At 41.8% G+C, this 17,014-nt stretch overlaps 1 protein-coding gene across 3 annotated transcripts in view; it reads right to left on the bottom strand.

Moving 5' to 3' along the window:
- Positions 1-17,014, bottom strand: part of DIAPH2 (diaphanous related formin 2) — a 169,668-nt gene that overhangs the window by 42,920 nt on the left and 109,734 nt on the right. Inside the window, exons 27-28 of one of the 3 annotated variants that reach the window (XM_064712728.1) lie at positions 8,152-8,247; positions 5,105-5,208 (exon numbers count right to left, since the gene is read on the bottom strand). In XM_064712728.1, the coding sequence (XP_064568798.1) occupies positions 5,120-5,208; positions 8,152-8,247 (185 nt within the window). In that variant the 3' untranslated portion in view covers positions 5,105-5,119. Of the gene's footprint in view, positions 1-5,104; positions 5,209-6,018; positions 7,059-8,151; positions 8,248-17,014 lie in introns of those variants that run through there. The other 2 variants (XM_064712730.1, XM_064712729.1) reach the window with 2 other exon arrangements.

Below are 17,014 nucleotides of genomic sequence, written 5' to 3'. Positions count from 1 at the left end.
AGGGACAGAGCCCGTGCCCGGCCGTGCATTTTGGGGCCATTTTGGTTCATTCTGGGTTCATTTTGGGGCCATTTTGGTTCATCTTGGGCACAGCCCTGGCTGGGCTCTGGTGCTGCCCAAGCTGGATCCATGGAGGAGATCCTTGAAATAAACCCCTGCTTTATTCTTTAACCCCATCCAGCCTCTGTTCTATCAACACTCTCCTGAAATCCCATCCTGCCTGCACCCTGACACAGAGCACTGCAGGCAAACTCAGCCCTGCAGCCTTCTAAACCCAATATACTGTGAATAAATGGCCAGAGATGCTTTGTACAAAGATGCAAAAATAATCACAGATAAAGTCAGCCAACAACCTGCCAATCCACAAATCAGCTCCCCGAAATGATCTTCTCCCAAATTCCTAGAAGCACAAAAGCAATCCAATCGAGGACGAGGTGATATCACAAAATCCATACCACAAAATTGGTAACATTTTGCACTTGTAATAAGCTATAAAGACCAAACTCTGTTTTTGGGAAGCACACATCTATGAGCACCATAACCCCAGCAGAATTAAGCACAGAATTCAGGTTGCATTGCCATCCCACACTTGGTGCCCTGCTCTGCAGAGCTGCTCCAAAAGCCTCCACCTGTCCCTCTGCCACTGCACACCTGGGCTGCATCTTCAACTTATCCTCTCAGAAGGATATGAAACTAAAAACAGCAGGAAAATAAATTTATTTCTTATGAAATGAAAAATTGTGAACCTAAACCATCAGGTAAATAAATTATTATGATTATGAAACTAAAAAAAATCAGGAAAATAAAATTACTTGAGGCAACTGCAATGCTGGCCTCTCACGGAATGACACAACTGCCTAAGATGATATCAGTACTCTGTGACTGAGCATTGTTATTTTGGGTTTATTTCTTATTTTCTCCGGCTAATGCCATAAGAAAAAGAGAAGTTTTGCTGTTACATCACAGCCCATAGGGTAAATATTGCCTTTTCAGGAAGGAAACAAATGAAGCTCTTACAGTTGAGGTGACAGCCACAGCGAAGGACTCTGGGCTGAGGTTGGGGACTCAATTCCACACCGTGTGCCCTGAACAGGATGGAACAGAAACCCTCCCTGCCTACAAAATAACCATTTGGACCTAATGTCACTCCAATTAATCCCTCCCAAGTCATACCCTGCAACACTGATTTTCATCTCTTCCCTTTCCATTCATTATGTATATATATTAAAATATTAAAGCCAACGTGCTTTACCTCAGTAAACAGAACTGTGGGAGAAAATTTTTCAAATAGAAGTGTTTCACAATAATTGCATGATAACACTGTCAGCACTGACAAAGAAAATTCAAATGGCCAAATGCAAATTAAGTTAGCCTTGCATATCGTTCATTACTACTCATGTAGTTGGTAAATGAATGCATGAATATCCTTTCTCTGCATGTAAAAAAGTTCCTCTAACTTCAGCTACTGCATAAAGATGCAGCCAAAACTCAGCTATCAATCTCTGGGAATGGAGGCCTTCCCATCTAGCAGGACATAGCTCATTAAAATAGAACAGTTTTCAGATTCAGTGTGAATTAAAAAATAAATAAATTCAGATTGGTGAGTGACTTTCAACTCGTACAAAATCCTGCTCTGTGACCTTGGCAGTCTCCTCCTGGATCACTCTTTTGATAGGGAAGAATTCCTGGTCTCAGAAAAGCTTTGTTTTATTTGTAAAAATCCATTTCACAACACAGGACCTTCAAAAAGGCTTTTAGGAGGTTCAGGACAACTGAACCAGAGCAACTCCAAGAGAAAGGATCTCCACAATAAACACTGTGAGTGACTCCAGGGCTGCTCTGGGTGCCTGCAGAGTCCTGTCACCAAACAACTTTAAATGAATAAATACAAATAAATACAAACATGTATGGAAATGTAAAATGGAATACAGCACTCAGTTTCAAGGTCTGGAGCAACTGGCCCAGTTCTGCAGGTGTCTGGCACAAGCTCAGATGTTCTGTGGCAAAGCTGCAGATGCAGAATCCTCAGTGCTCCCATGGAACTCCCATCATCACTCACAGACTGTGGGTTTGTACTTCAAAAGGCACAAAAATTGAGAATTTCCCGTGTTTGGATCTTAGGGCAATTCAGTGAGTAAAGCAGCACCAGTGCAGTTTTAAAAATGCTGAAACTTGAAAAATATTCTGAAACTTCCCAGGGAGAACTTTCCCAGTGCACTGAGTGCACTCTGCAGCACACTAATAATAAAGGCAAGGGGCACAGAACTCTCCTCAGCCTGGGTGAGTAATTAACTGCTTTAGATGAACAACAAACTGAGGTAATTAGTCACAATTACATCGCACAACAGCTTCCTGAAGGACATTTAGCACAATGCGCACGTGCCTTCGACACTTGATGGCACATTTTCATCTGTTCAGGAAAAACTCTTGTATTGGGAAATGAGAATACATCAAATGGCAAATAACAGCTTAGAGAAAGCAGCACAACAGATCCCAAGTCCAGAGCTCGCAGTCCCATTTCTCTGTGTGTGTGGAGCTCCCCAAGCATTTATAAACACTTGACATGCTCTAGGCCAACCCTGCATACCAAGAACAGAAAATCAATTTAAAGACAACAAATCCATCTCCAGCCCTTGCTTCAGAGAAGGGTAACACGCCCACAGAGGTGAGAGCAATTATGCAAATGTGCAGAATTCCTCAATTTCTGCCTTTCTGTCCAGCCAGCCGGTGATCCTGAGGTGTTTCTGGAGCCCCTTCCCTCCCTGCCTGCTCCAGGGAATGTGGTGTCCACTAAAAACCTGGAGCATCCAGTCTGAGCAGGCTGAATCCTCTTTAGTTCCTTTTTGTCCACTCCTCCTCCATCCTGCTTGTCTGAAAACGCACAGAATTCAGGTTTGGGCTGCAAAGAACCTTAAAAATCATTTATTTCCAACCCCCTGTCATGGGCAGAACACCTCCCCTGTCAGGTAAAATCTCCCCATACCAAAGCTGCTCCTTTCATGCCAGGCCACAGGAAAAATGCATTATCTAACTACTCCTTTAATTACAAAAGCCATGAGGCAAAATGCAGACACAGTAAAAATAGATTATACCACAAATACCTATTTTTAAACAGCTTTGGGACTGTTTATGGAGCTCTCAGGACTCAGGTAACTTGCTGAGATTCAATTTGAATGGTGCCCATATTTATATTTAGAAATACAAAGCAAACTCAAATCTACAATAGTGCCATGATAGCAAAATGAGTAAATTTATTATTGGTGGTCTTGTTCAGCTCTTGCTATTACAGATGTGGGAATTTTGAAGCACTTGGATCTTGTGTGAGTCCCATTAGTGCCCAGCACCTGACTGCAAGCAAAAACCCTCCGTGGTACAACTGCATAGCAAACAAGCCTTTAAATACTCAGCTCCTGAAAGCTAAAGTGTTTGAAAAGATGAAGACGTTTAAAATACAAACTGATTTTTAAACTCAGGACTAAATTTTTATAGCTCATAATGGATATTTCCAAGTTGATAACAGGTATTTAATGTTAAGGATCTGCTCCTCTGAAAGGCATTTTGTTGAGCACAAATTCAGAGCACCTCCCACCTCCTTGCATTGGAACATTTATGACATTCTCACCAATTCACAGCTGCAAGCAGATCAAAACCCAGCTTATTTAGACAACTGTCACATCCAGAATGACTGACAGGGCTTTCAGGAAAGCAAATCTGCTTTGACTGAAGGTTTTTATTTGAATGTGGTTCAGGTAAATGAGGATTGTGCACCAGGAACCCAAACTAATGCTCCAGATTTTATTTAATACAATTACAATTAGTTTAGCAAGGCAGACAAGCAGAAGTGAGTCTTTAAGCACAGTTTTATCTCCAAGCAGAAGATACAAGCTTCCTAAAACAATAACCTTCTATTGGAATTCTGATGCAATGAAAAATGTCCACCTACTTAAACAAACCCATATTTTAAATTAAAATGTCTGAATGCCATATGAAAATTACCAAAAATCATTAAAAAATAGGAACAATATTACCACAACTCCTGTTTGTCTTGAAAAGGTTAAACAAGGAGTGGAAGCCCTTCAGATGCTCCCACCAAAACCAAAAACCAGATGCTGAGACTGAACCAGGGAGGTTCAGGGTCTCCTTTCCATTCTCAAGGTGTGCTCTCAGCATGGAAATAATGACAGGGCAGCAACTGATCTGATTGTGATGCAGGAATTGAACACAAATCCAAAATGTGTGCTGAGAGAGCAGAGGGAATCCTCAAGAAACACAGAGGGATCTAAAGCAGAACCTCCATGCAGGTCCCTTGCAGCGCTGCATCCCCAGCACTGAGAGGCACAGAAAAATGGCCCAGGGCATCAGGGAGGCTGCCACAGTTTGCATTTACGGCAGAGGAGGGCACTGGTTATTAACATTCCTAAAAGAAATTAAATTCCGTGCCAAAAAAACTTAGAAACTTAATAAAAAGAGCCTTAGCAGAACAGTTAGCTCTGTGCAGAAATTTGCTTAAGCTAATTTAGAGGAAAAAAATTATTCCTGAATTGGTCTTCTTTTAATAATTTCACAGCCCAGGGCCAGGAGAAAGGGCAGGGATTATTGTGCAGCAGCAGTGCTGGATGCTGATTTTAATGGTTCCCTGTGATAAATGCCACCTAAAACTGCTCTTTATTACCCCAATATTGGCAAACTTGCAAAATTCAAGGGTATTTTTGGAAGAGGAACCAACATTCCTAGAAGCTGATGTCTAATTATTATTTTGTGGGCTCTCTAAGCAAAGCAATCCCCTGGAAGGACAATCTCTCTCCCTAAAATCTGTGGCTGGAAACAATAAAGTGGAGCCCTGAGCTCAGGAGAGAGGAGCCACACAATGGTTTTACACATTGAGAAATCTGCAGAAGAACAGAAAGGGTAGAGTGAAATGTAAAACCAGAGGAGGGGGGCAGGAATTTATTATTATTACCTCCATGACCTGCTAACAAAACCATTTTTACTGGAAAAGTCTGGGGTTGTAATGCAACCCATTACAGTGTAGCTTTTCATTTCCAGGCTTAGCAAACAAACATAATGCAGTGAAACATATTTGAAATGGGTTTTATTTTTCTGAACCTGTCTGTACATTTCACATTTTGATTTTTTCCCAGCAGAAGTACTGCAATGTTGAGCAGTCCCTCTCTTCCCTTCTGCACCTCTTACCCAGTCTGAATCTGACTGGAAATTAATTTAAAATGAAATTATTTCAAAGGCATGACCATGTAAACGCAAACATTCTACAAGGTACAGCAGCAACCCCTGTAAAAAAGGCAAACTGAAGAGGTGGAATGACACTCCTTGTTGTAAGTCTGTAGTAATTTGAGCTCCATTATCCAAATTAATTAATCCTTCCCAGGTCCAACCCACTCACCCAAAGCCACAGGGAACACACATAGAGGGGTTTTTTTTGCCTTTTTTTTTGTTTTGTTTTGGTTTTTTTTGGGTTTTTTTGTTTTTATTTTTGCAAAATTGTGGGGTTTCAGCTAAACTGATCGAAAATCAAGAAGTGAAACTACAGTTTGTTCCTTCTGAGTTAAATTTCCTTCATGAAGCCACTGGAAGCAAACACAACACAAGCTAAATTTCCATGATGTTCTGATTGCAGCCACTGTGAGGGTGTGAAACCTCTCGAGTTTTAATTTTCACCATGAGAAGATGCAGAAACAGAATAAGCAAGTTTGGAAAAACACAGATCTAGAGCACATACATGAAAAATGTACAAAAGTGAATTACTGCAGTGCTGAGTGGTTTTGGGGGCATTTTCTTTGTGGGAATTTTTGGGGTTTGGACAGGGTTTTTTGGCCTTTCTGTAGGGGCCACCTGTTACCAAGGAATTAGCAAAACTACAAAAAGTAAACAAGCAGAAGTTGTTTTTTCTCCTTGCTAAACTCCAGCCACAACTGACACAGAAAAATGAGATCTGTGTCCAAACAGGCAGAAAACTTTTAATGGATTTTCCTCGCAGACCATAATGTGTAACCAAGACAAGCTCAAAGCCAAAACTTTGCTGGACAAGTCTAACTTTGGAAATAGCAACACCTTTATTAATTTTTCCCCATGAGTGTCCCAAACCCAAACTCCAGAGCAGTTCAGCTCTAACAATTCACAGAAACCCCTGCACTGTTCCTTGCCCACAAACAGAATTATTCCATTTGCCAATCACAACCACACCACCCAACAAGCCCAGAAATCCCCCAAACTCTTCTTTGCAGGCCTTTTATTTCCTTTTTTTTTTCTTCCCTTCCACTGGACCAGAGGAGGCATGGAATGAATTGTTTATCCCAATCTCACTGGCTGGAACTCTGCAGGACAGGGTGGCACCAAGCAGGGAACTGTCACTGCTCCTTTTCCGAAGGAGAGATGTGGAAGGATGTAAATGTGGTCCCAGGATTTTCATGCTGTAGTTCACTGCTCACATTTTAGCCACATTTTTACTTTGGTGTGTAGACAAGTTACTCACAAAATGTCACGAACATTTCTAAACCACATGAGAAAATTTACATGAACATTTCAATGAGATATTTAACTGGTACTAACAATTATTGCATCCTATTCTCAACTCTTAGCTACCCCTGAAAATTTCACTTTATGGCCTTCCTCTCTTACAGAACACTCACATTTGGCCAGAGTTTAGAACCAGTCCTGTTCTCACAGTGAGTTCTCCAAAGTCAATCAGCTCCTCACACTTAAAAGCTCACTGGAATATCACCTGGCTCAGTGAAATTCCAAACACAGAACTCAAAGTAACTACATAAAGCAGAAAATCAGCCAAAGGGATTTTTAATTAGCTCTGTCCCCTGTTTTTGCTGAGGAATCCCTGGTTTTGCCCCAGGTTCAATCATCTTCTGTTTGCTCAGCTGCTGCAGATTTTGTGCAATCTCCTCTGGTCCCTGGGAAGCTTTGCTTTGTCACCACGTGGTGACAAATGTCTCCTCAAGCCACAACACAGAGAAACCATCTCTCAAAATGATACTTCTCAAGATAGGGGAAAAAGCAAACTTTGATCGAGGATTTCTTTCACGTCTGATCTGAGAGCAGAAACAAGCCCTGAATTAAGAATGATCCTGGAACTGGAGGGGAATTGACTTCAGAGTATGAACAAATCAAATCACTTACTTGTATTTTTCCATAAGATCATGCATATGGCAAATTAAAATAATTATGCACTACCTTTGCTACTAAAGAGAGTAAAAGAATTTTACTTTGCTCTTCTGTTTCTCTAAAAAGAATCATCAGCCAACATGAACCTAACCCCAGCTCACTGAGGATCAGGTGGATTAACATGGCTTATTTAAGACCCTCTTTTGCCAAACATATCCAAACCAAGCTTTTGATTTTATGCCAAATAACTTCAACTGTAGCTTTTTAAGACTGCATTTTTTACTATAAGACATGCCTGAAATGAAAAATTGCAAAACACAGTTACCATGAGCTTTGATGAAAAGTGAAAGCAGAGTAAATGCATTTCACAAAGTGTGTGCATCTGGAATATCATAAGCAGAGAAGTGAATGAAAGAAATGCTGCCACTGATTCTCAAATTGTCTCAAAATCAGCTTTGCAGGCAGAAGCAATTGCTCAGTAAAGTGGACAGAGTTGAGTCCAATACCATTGTCTTCCTCAGGAAAACGAAGCTATGTTAATGCATTTTTACTTTGAAGTAAATATAGATATTTATTTAAATATAATAAATTACTATCTCAATGCATTTCTACTTTTAAGACTCCAAAACTGGAAGTTCCTACCAGAGCACAACACACCCAAGAGCAGTGCTTGGAAATGATGATCAGCTGAACACTCAAATCTTGTTTGTTAAGGAGCTAATACTCCTCAAGGCACCGCCTACAATGAATTAATTATACTTACAGCTGTAAGAATGAAGCACACTCAGTGCAGGGAGGTTTAAATACCATTGCAAAGACAACAGGAGCCCTTAGTGCACTTGGAGCTCGAGCGGCAGGTTAAAAACCTGAGATGGTGGTGGGCTTTCATAGGGGCTCAGTGCCCAACAGCAGCACAGTGAAAACTGGTGGCAAGTCTTTGCCAAAGAACTTCAGATTGTTGTGCTTGTAGTTCAGCTGAGGCCGCTCATTTCAGCCCAAAGTTTGCAGGACCTCCCTTACCTTGCGCTCGCGGCGTTCGTTTCCTGCGGTCCCTGAACGCTGCTCCCGACTGCAGGGCCTCCAGCAGGCTGTCCATCACCCCCGTCTCATCACCCTCTGTGGGGAGCAGGAAAACAAAACTCCATCAGCACAGCTGCCAGCAGGCTTGCAAGGAAACAGAAGTCCCAGAGTGTCGCTATAGGACACGAAAGAACACAAGCGCACACCGCTGTTCTCAAGGTGAAGGAAAAAAAGAAAGTTTATTTTCTGACTCCAACATTTATAGGTTTCCAAAAGTGGCAGTGGATTGGAGGGTGACAGTGCCACCTCTCCAATGACACTGGTCAAACCAACAGTCCATCAAATTCTCCTCCTCCATAAAGGAATGCAAAACAATCAGTTATTTACAGAAAGTGGCTGAGAAAGCTCACTACAAGAATGTTAGCATCAGAAAGCTTAGAAAATCTTAAAAACCCAGGGCGACACAAGAGTTGCCCCATTTCCATAATGCTGCCAAAGAGGAGGCAGGCACACCTCAGAGCAAGGCTGCTGGCAGGGCAGGGGGCACTCTGTGCTGCGGGCAATGCCCACCAGGCAAAGGCGATGCCAACCCTACTGTTCTTTCAGGAAGAAAATTTCATCAGTACAGCTACATGCAGATTTAGAAGCAAATAGAAGTCCAAGAGTTGTCCCATCTCCATAATGCTGCCAAAGAAGAGGCAGGCACATCTCAGGGCAGCGGGCACTCTCTGCTGTGGGCAATGCCCACCAGGCAAAGGGGATGCCAACCCTACTGTTCTTTCGGCAAGAAAATCCCATCAGCGCAAGAGCAAGCAGATTTAGAGGGCAACAAAGTCCAAGAGTTGTCCTGTTTCCATAATGCTGCCAAAGAAGGGGCAGGCACATCTCAGGGCAGGTGGCTCTGCTGTGGGTGATGCCCACCAGGCAAAGGTGATGCCAACCCTTCTTTCAGCCTGGAGATGTCACCTGTGCATTATTGATGGCATCCTCAGCATGCAGAGGGGCAGCAGCTGCTGAGTGAGTGATTGTCGGATCTCAGGATCTCAGTCCTGAGGTGCTGAGCCACCGAGACCACCTTGGGGGGCTCGGGACTCCTGGAATGTTCCAGAAGTGTCTGGTGGCTGCACTTTGACCCTACACAGGATGAGGATAGGAGGGCTTCACCGGGGTGAATGGTGAAGGGATTAGTTAATTAGAGGGTGAGACACAGGGTTTAGGATTTCTGTACAGGGGGGTTTAGAGAAGTAAGATGGAGGAATTGGGGCGTGTCCTGTCCTTCTTCTGTTCTTCTTCTCCTCCATCTTCTTTGGCCATGGTGGCACCTTTGGATTGGTTATTACTGAGAGTGCACCGAGTAATAAGAATAAATGGTATTGGGGAAAAATGATAAATATTGTACACGTAACAATGGGTATAAAGATAGGCGGCTGCCCCGGAGGGCAGACAGTGTGCTCATGGCTGGCTGCTGAGCAGATCTCTGTCGGGCCGAAAGAAAATCTTTTAGATAAACAATTAATAAACATAAAAACCGAAAGAAGAACTGAAGCCTCTTCTCGTTCTTCGATACGCGGGCTGCCCCAAGGCCACCTCGGGCCTTTCCAGGCCCCTCAAACAGCCGAGATAACCGGACAAGTGATGGCTGCCTCGCTGCTGGGATGGCTGCAGGCTTTCCTGAAGTGCAACCAGGTCAATCCAATCAATGCATCTGATGGCACTGAGCAGCAGAGAGTTCAATATTGCAGCTCACAGAAAATATTTGATATGATGCCTCCCGACTTCATAACTCACTAGATCTTTGGGAAAATCATCTATGCAATCAATAGCATGGATGATCTTCAGGTGGCATAAGGAGAATGAGGAGGGGATAATCATCTAGCAGAAGTCAGTGGTGTAACATTTCTTACCAGCTGAATTTTACTTCTGCTCAGTTTTTTATTTTGCTTTTTTCCATATCCGAGCTAACTTGCAGCCTTTAAATTGCTGGACTTTATGGTGCATTATGGAAATCTGGGTGGAAAAATTACTTCTTTTTATATATATGAGTCTTTACATTCCTTTGCATTTCAGTCTGTTAATAACAGTTGACAGCAGCATTCAGCAGCATGAGAAATAGAGGTCAAAGAACCGTAAGGTTACAAAACTACTGATGAATGCCTCTTTCTGTTCCCATATCTGTGCTATAACCCAAAACTAAAATATAGGTTAGGCTCAGCAGGGAGGTGGACATTTCATCCACATCTCTCAGACTCCAAACTCCCAAATTTCCCCATCTGGGAAAGGGAAGATCATTACTTTATGCAAAAAAATTACATTATGGTAAAACCTTCTGACTCACACGAGGTGTGGGAGGTTAGATGCACATTCAGGCTCTCAAATGCTCAAGTTTAAAAGCAGGCTATTAATGAATAAGCTGTTCTGTCCTGTCCCTGTTACATTCAGATTTATTAGACTCAATCCACACCTGGTGTAAGAGCACACCTAAAACAGAGCCTGGTTCAAATTTCTAAAAGGTGATCATTAGAACAACTACTGGATACCTTTAAATTCTATATCCACCTAAACTGACACCATTCTGCACACACAGCACACCCAGGGTAGGAGAAAGGGAGCAGAGCAAGTGCAGGAACCAGCACAGGACTCTGAAATACCAGTTTTAATTACATTCCATCTGAAAGCCTTAAACAACTGAGCTCCTGCAAAATAAATAAGCAAATTAGCTTTTCTCAATTCTCACTCACATCCAAAGCCAGAATTTTCTCCAAACTGTGCAACATAATTGTTTTTCTTTGTGCTTCTTATCCTACCCATGCTTATTCATTGATTTGCTGTTGGCTCTGTATTAAATTTACCTTCAAAATCAAAGGTCTGTGAATACACTTTGTCCAAATTAATACACATCAAGTTGGTCTGAAACACTTAATGGCAGTGACTGCACACCCAGAACTAGTTAATATCTGGAATATTTCATGTGTAGAAAAATTACAATATTCTTCGATCTTCATTAAAAGTAAGAGCTGGCAGAGTTTATTAAAAAAGACAAAAACCCTTCAATACTTCATGAATGTTTATGCAGCCTTCCATTTTTTTTTTTGCTGAGTGAGCTGCTCTACCTGCTAATTACTGCAAGTGCCAAAAGCCAGCCTGGCTTTGGGATGCCAGCATGTACAACATAAAACACATTACTGAGGAAGCTGCAGGACAGAGTGATGAGATTTTTAACTCCTCAAAGTCAAATTCATGCAAGGTCTGATCTCAGCATTGCATCCTAATCACAGTCTTCAGGTGGTTAAGTGGGAACTGGAGAAATAACTGCATTTTCAGGGAGTCCTGATTAAAATTGATAAATAAAATTCAACAGGAATTTCAGTCTTTCCCTATAGTTCTTGCTGCAGTTCTTCACACAGCACCAGCAACCTCCTCCATTTGTCATTTCTATACCACCCACAGCAATTTATAGACACAAATAAAAAACAAAGACAGAAATTGCCAGAAGTTTGAAAACTAAAAACTTGTTTCCAACATTCCTGTCAGCAGAAATAAAACACATAATCATTATTTGTCTTTTAGATGTCTTTCATTGTACACAAGGACAGGAGTTTCATCTGGAACAAGTAATTTTCTTCCTCATTGTTTCTGCTCCAAGTTGGCCCCAAGCATTTAAAGAAGAGAAAATGTGTGGAGACATGCAAAAAAAAAAAAATTGGTAATTTCTTTGATTTGCCTTAGCAAAGAGCCAGATTGATTCCAGGTGTCAAAGAGACTGCAAAGGGATTCTCAGTGATGAATTGAAGTGTTAACTGTGAGCCCCATTTGCTTGGATTTGGGTTTGACACCAATTCTGTTTCCTCTCTTTTGGAGCACCACACTCAGGTGTGTTTTTGGGAGTTTCAGAAATGCTCCTGCAGGGCCCAGGGCTCACACCAGTGCTGCTCAGCACATTTGGGCCATTTTTAATATATCATAAAGACAAAATAGCTTTATTCTTCCACAGAACAATATTATTGCTCTTTGCACTGCTGAAGAGACCAGTCACGCAGAAGCTTTGGAATAACTGAATTAATGTTTGTAACTTCACAGGAGCTCCAATCTGCAGAGGTGACCCAAGAAACAGCACCAAAAGCCCAGATGCTGTGGTTCCAGGAGCAGCGGGGCTCCAGCCTGGTTACAGCAGGGACAGGACAGAAATCACCCTGATAAATAAATCCCAGCCTTTGCTGTGACAGGGGTGCATTCCAACACACAGGCAGCACAGATCCTCCAGCCACACTCAGCAGCCCCTGCAGGGATGCAGGACGAGCTCCTCCTGTGCTCTGGCACCCGGGCAGTGCCAGCAGAGCAAAAAACCCAAAACCCAAAACCTTCTGAGCGCAGCACAGCCCCAGGATGGCACTGCCAGCCCCCGAACCCAGCCTGGCCCTGCTGGGCTTTGCCAGACACCAATATTGACCAAAAGGGTTCCAAATGAACTTTAGGGTGATATTTCAGCAGGTGCCAGCTGCTGGGATAGCTGGGGGCTGCAGATTCTCCCCCGGAGCTCAGCCCATGGTCCAGCTCCATGGATCTGCTTCCCTCGGCTCGGAGCCACAGCTGGGAAGGTTCTGCTGCCCTCCCTCCTAAATCAATAATCAATCCCTTCAGTAATCAGTCTGCTCTGATTGCTGCAGCACTACCTGTACATATTTACAAACATATCTTGCTGGTACATTTTTATTTTCTAGTATTTTCCATGTGCACTCGCAGAACATCTTGTACTCGTTATTGCAAATATACAGACTCCAAACTGACCTAAGTTAATAAGAAGTGTAGATATTGCACAGCCATTTGGGTAAAGGTTTACAGGAATTCTGCAGGAATTTTTTCATAAATTTAGGTCCTTACTGAAAGAGTCCAGTCAAATATCTCATTAGGTAACACATGCTGCCTCCTGCTGCTCCAAAGGGTTTTGAAATTGTGCTTCTATTCACATCTTGCACTACCCTGTTTGGCTTTGAACTTTAATGCACTTTTCAAAGTCTAATGGGTGTCCTGTAGAAACTTTTAAACAAGACTTTTTATTCATAACCAGCACCAGAATTTTTAATTGCAATATATTCACTTAAAAAGGTCAGCTCTCAATGTCTTTGGGAAAGCGTGTTTTTGTGTTCTCCTCATATATTTGCATTTTATTCATTTGCTAAATTCGCTTTGCATGCATAATAAATATCTCCAGGAAGCAGTGCTGCTCTGCAGCGTGCAGCAGAGTGGTGTCTCGTGCCTCTTATTTACTTTTTAATTAGAGGAGAACAAGTTAGGACAGTGTGACTGGGAAGTGAACCCCAGCTCATGTCAGTGCACAAAACAAGGCAAAGCCTTGCTCACACACCAGTTAAGAATATTGTTGGTGATAACCTGACCTCAGGCTTAAATAAATTAATAGAAAAAAAAAAATCTGCTTTGTTGTACAGGCAGGAGATTGAAAACAATGTTTGAAATGCACATTTTTTAATTTTTTGGGAGAAAATGTCCCAATGGTCAAGGTCTGATGTGGCCACACTGAGATACCCCCACAGAGCCCCTGGAGCTGCAAGGACCACACCTCACAGAGATGCCATGTGAATTATCTGGAGAAATGGGAAGAGATTGCCTCTGTGTGGGAAGGAAAAGATTGTGCAGCTCACCAAAAAAACCCTAACCCTAAAAAAATCCCATGTGATAGCTCAGTAACTGCACCTGTAAATAAAGTCCTGTGCAGCTCCAAGGCTGCATTTAAGCTACAGTGCTGAGCAACTTTCAATTTCTGAGATGAGCAGATATGTAAGGCAGAACAAATCATCAATGCTCTTACCTTTGTTAATAAATTCCTTTTAAAAGTTCTTATTATTGAACAACTCTAACATCTTAGGGGAAAAAAAGAGTTTTGGGAGGAAAGGGGAGTTCTTACACATTCTTAATGAATTTTTACTTTACTTTTTTTAATACTGATGATGGTTTTGACTGGGATAGAGTTAATTTTCCTCACAGCAGCTGTGGGGGCTGTTTTGGAACTGGAAGCTGTTGATAATTCAGGGGGATTTCTTATCACTGAGCAGCCCTTACACAGAGCCAGGGGTGATTCTGCTCCCCAGCCCACCCTGATTCCTGAACCAGCCTTACAGTAAGGCTGATCAATAATTATTTCTGAAATGCTTTTTAACCTTGTAAGTTCTACAAAATATCAACTGTTATACAGCAGTTACACTGATATAAACAAAATTAAGGCTACTTTCACTATTAATAACAGTACCTACTTTTTGAAACACAAATAATTTCTCTAAGGAAAAGTTGAATTTGCATAGAAAACTCCCTGAAGTTACTACTTGTTACTGCTCAGTAAACAGTCCCCAAGAAACCTACTTTTAAGAGCAAAGAATCCAATTTCTCTTTCTTCCCTGCAATTATCCCAGTCACAGATTTGTCAGTCTAATAATTTTTCCCCCCCAATAAACTCAATCAGAAGGAACCATATGGGCCATCTTCAATATCAAAACCAAATTTTTCCAGAGCAAAGCATTTAAAGGTGAGATTAAATCTCAAGCTGTAATTTCTTTCTAACTTCCTGTCCATGCTCCCATGCATTTGCATTTCTCCTGAGCTGGTTCTGACCCATTTAGCAGCAGCTCAGTGACTCTGACACTCATCCCATTCTGAGGACTCCTTTAAACTCTGCACAAACAGCTCTTGCAAAGTTTTTTAGCAATTCCTGCAGAACTGCTTTGAAGAGGAAAACTCAAACCTGTAGATGCTCACCTTGGAGCATAATGCAAAGCTCAATCTGGTTTTTGTTCTGTGAATTTCAGGTTTCAGGAGGTGTGCAGCATATTCAAACAGACCATCAATGTCAATATGAGAAATAATGACTTCCCGAAGGAATTTCAACATTTGCCTCATTGACATCCAGCACCACAAACTAATAATCTTTAAAATGCAAATAAGAGCCAAGATTTACCACTCCAGGTAGCCCATGCAATCACCAGCAAATAGAGAAATCCAAAAAGACATTTACAAAATAACGTGTAACTCGTAATAAGCTTAGTATGGATTTCTGTTTATGCTAAAGGACGTGGAAGGAAGACAAACCAACCACAAAAGCACAAAATCATCAGAAAACTGCAGTAAAAGCAACCCCTGGAATTATAACCTGCACCAGTGAAACCAAACACCAGCCCAAGGAAACAGAACACCCCAGTGTGAATGAAAAACCCATGAAATCTGCCATGGGGGCACTTGGAAAGGGAAAACAGGAATATCCATCAAGCTCCAGCACAGAACTGCACTGGCATTACCTTCAGCTGCATTAGGGGAGAATGGCAATATGTCTTCAAAACAATTAATTCAGCCCTAATTGGGACTGAGAAAGCTCATTCTGTCTTTTACCCGAATGCTGGTAGTTAAAAGGTGATTTTAATTGCCATGGTAATCAGATATAATGAAGAGCAAAACTGTTTCTGATTAAATAACATTTGCATCAGAATTGCAGTCACACTTTGCAGCTCCAGGAAGCTGAATTCTCCAATTCTCCCCTCTCCCTTCACCAGGCACACAGAGGCAATGCTGCAGGAATTCTGCAGATGTGGAATCAGATGGGAGCCATGAAAGGCTTCTCCTCCCAATTCGTCTCCCATAAGGAGCAAGAATTGTTCATGATTTGAGCTGTCAGACTCCAGATTTCCAGGTGTGTGCATGAGGCACAAACCTCTCTGTGCCTCCCAACCTCACCTGGAAACCTGGGCTTTTCAGTGCTAACCAGCTTGGTAACTTTTTGAAATATTCATTTTTATAGTGGTTTTTTGATTATTTTTTTGCATTCATCTTTAAATATTTTGGAATGTTCAGCAGGTTTTTTATCAGTTTACATGTAGTGTTTCTGTGGCAGCTCAGTTACACAAAGCACAAAACCACCAAACTGAGTAAAGGGGTCTTCAAAACACTGCCAAAGCCTGAGTTCCTTCATCACTAGGAAATATTCAGAACAACTCTTGATTCTGGCCACACTGTGCTCTTCTATAGTTACACCAAGAAACAGATATTAATTTTCAGCTAATTAATTATAACTAACCTAATCTGTGACCACACAAAAAGCGGTCACTGAACAGCCAGAAAACAGGAAAAATCCTTTTTACAGGACTGCACAAGAAGCTGTCAAATGCAGGAAGCCAATTGCTGTGACCTCCAAGGCTGCAGCTCTGAGTCAAATCTGACTCTGGGAGATGCAGAGCAAGAGCTGAGAGAGGGTGAGGTTAAAATGAGCCTTTGGGTGAAAATCACCTTGTCCAAGTGACAGCTTGAGAGGACATCTGCCTCCTTCCTCTAAGCCTGCTGTGTCACATTCACTTAGACAAATTTACAAACTGTTTATATAAGCAGCAATGAGCACACAGAGGTAGCTGCATCAAGAAAAAATTAGTTATTTGGCAAAAATAGTCAATTGAATATCAATGTGATGGAATCCACTGGGGATGGAGGTTTAGCCCTCCTCCCAGCACAGCAGCAGAGCTGTAATATGTGAAATGGGTGTTTTAAAATATTTACAAATTGGAAAAAAATATTTTAGAAGTATTAAACTAACTTTGTGTCACAGGTTTCCAAACATTAGTTATTTAAATGGCAGGTTTGGTGCACTGGGCCATGTAAAGACATTCATACATTTGCATTTTCATTGAGAGAGGACTACAATGCAAAATGGAACTTTACTTGTATCATTTAATAGGAAAAGACTTTCTTGATGGAAAGCAGAGTGCTGTCAGTGTGATTTGTGCCACTGCTCAGAGTGGTGTCCCCTCACCTGCTTGGAAAGGGGAAAAGGCAGAAAAATGAAGGTGTGTGTCTCAGACATTTTTTATGGAAA

Source organism: Zonotrichia leucophrys, chromosome 4A, assembly GCF_028769735.1.
Source record: "Zonotrichia leucophrys gambelii isolate GWCS_2022_RI chromosome 4A, RI_Zleu_2.0, whole genome shotgun sequence".
Lineage (NCBI taxonomy): Eukaryota > Metazoa > Chordata > Aves > Passeriformes > Passerellidae > Zonotrichia > Zonotrichia leucophrys.
The sequence above is the reverse complement of the archived record's forward strand: the minus strand, read 5'-3'. Positions and strand labels throughout refer to the sequence as shown.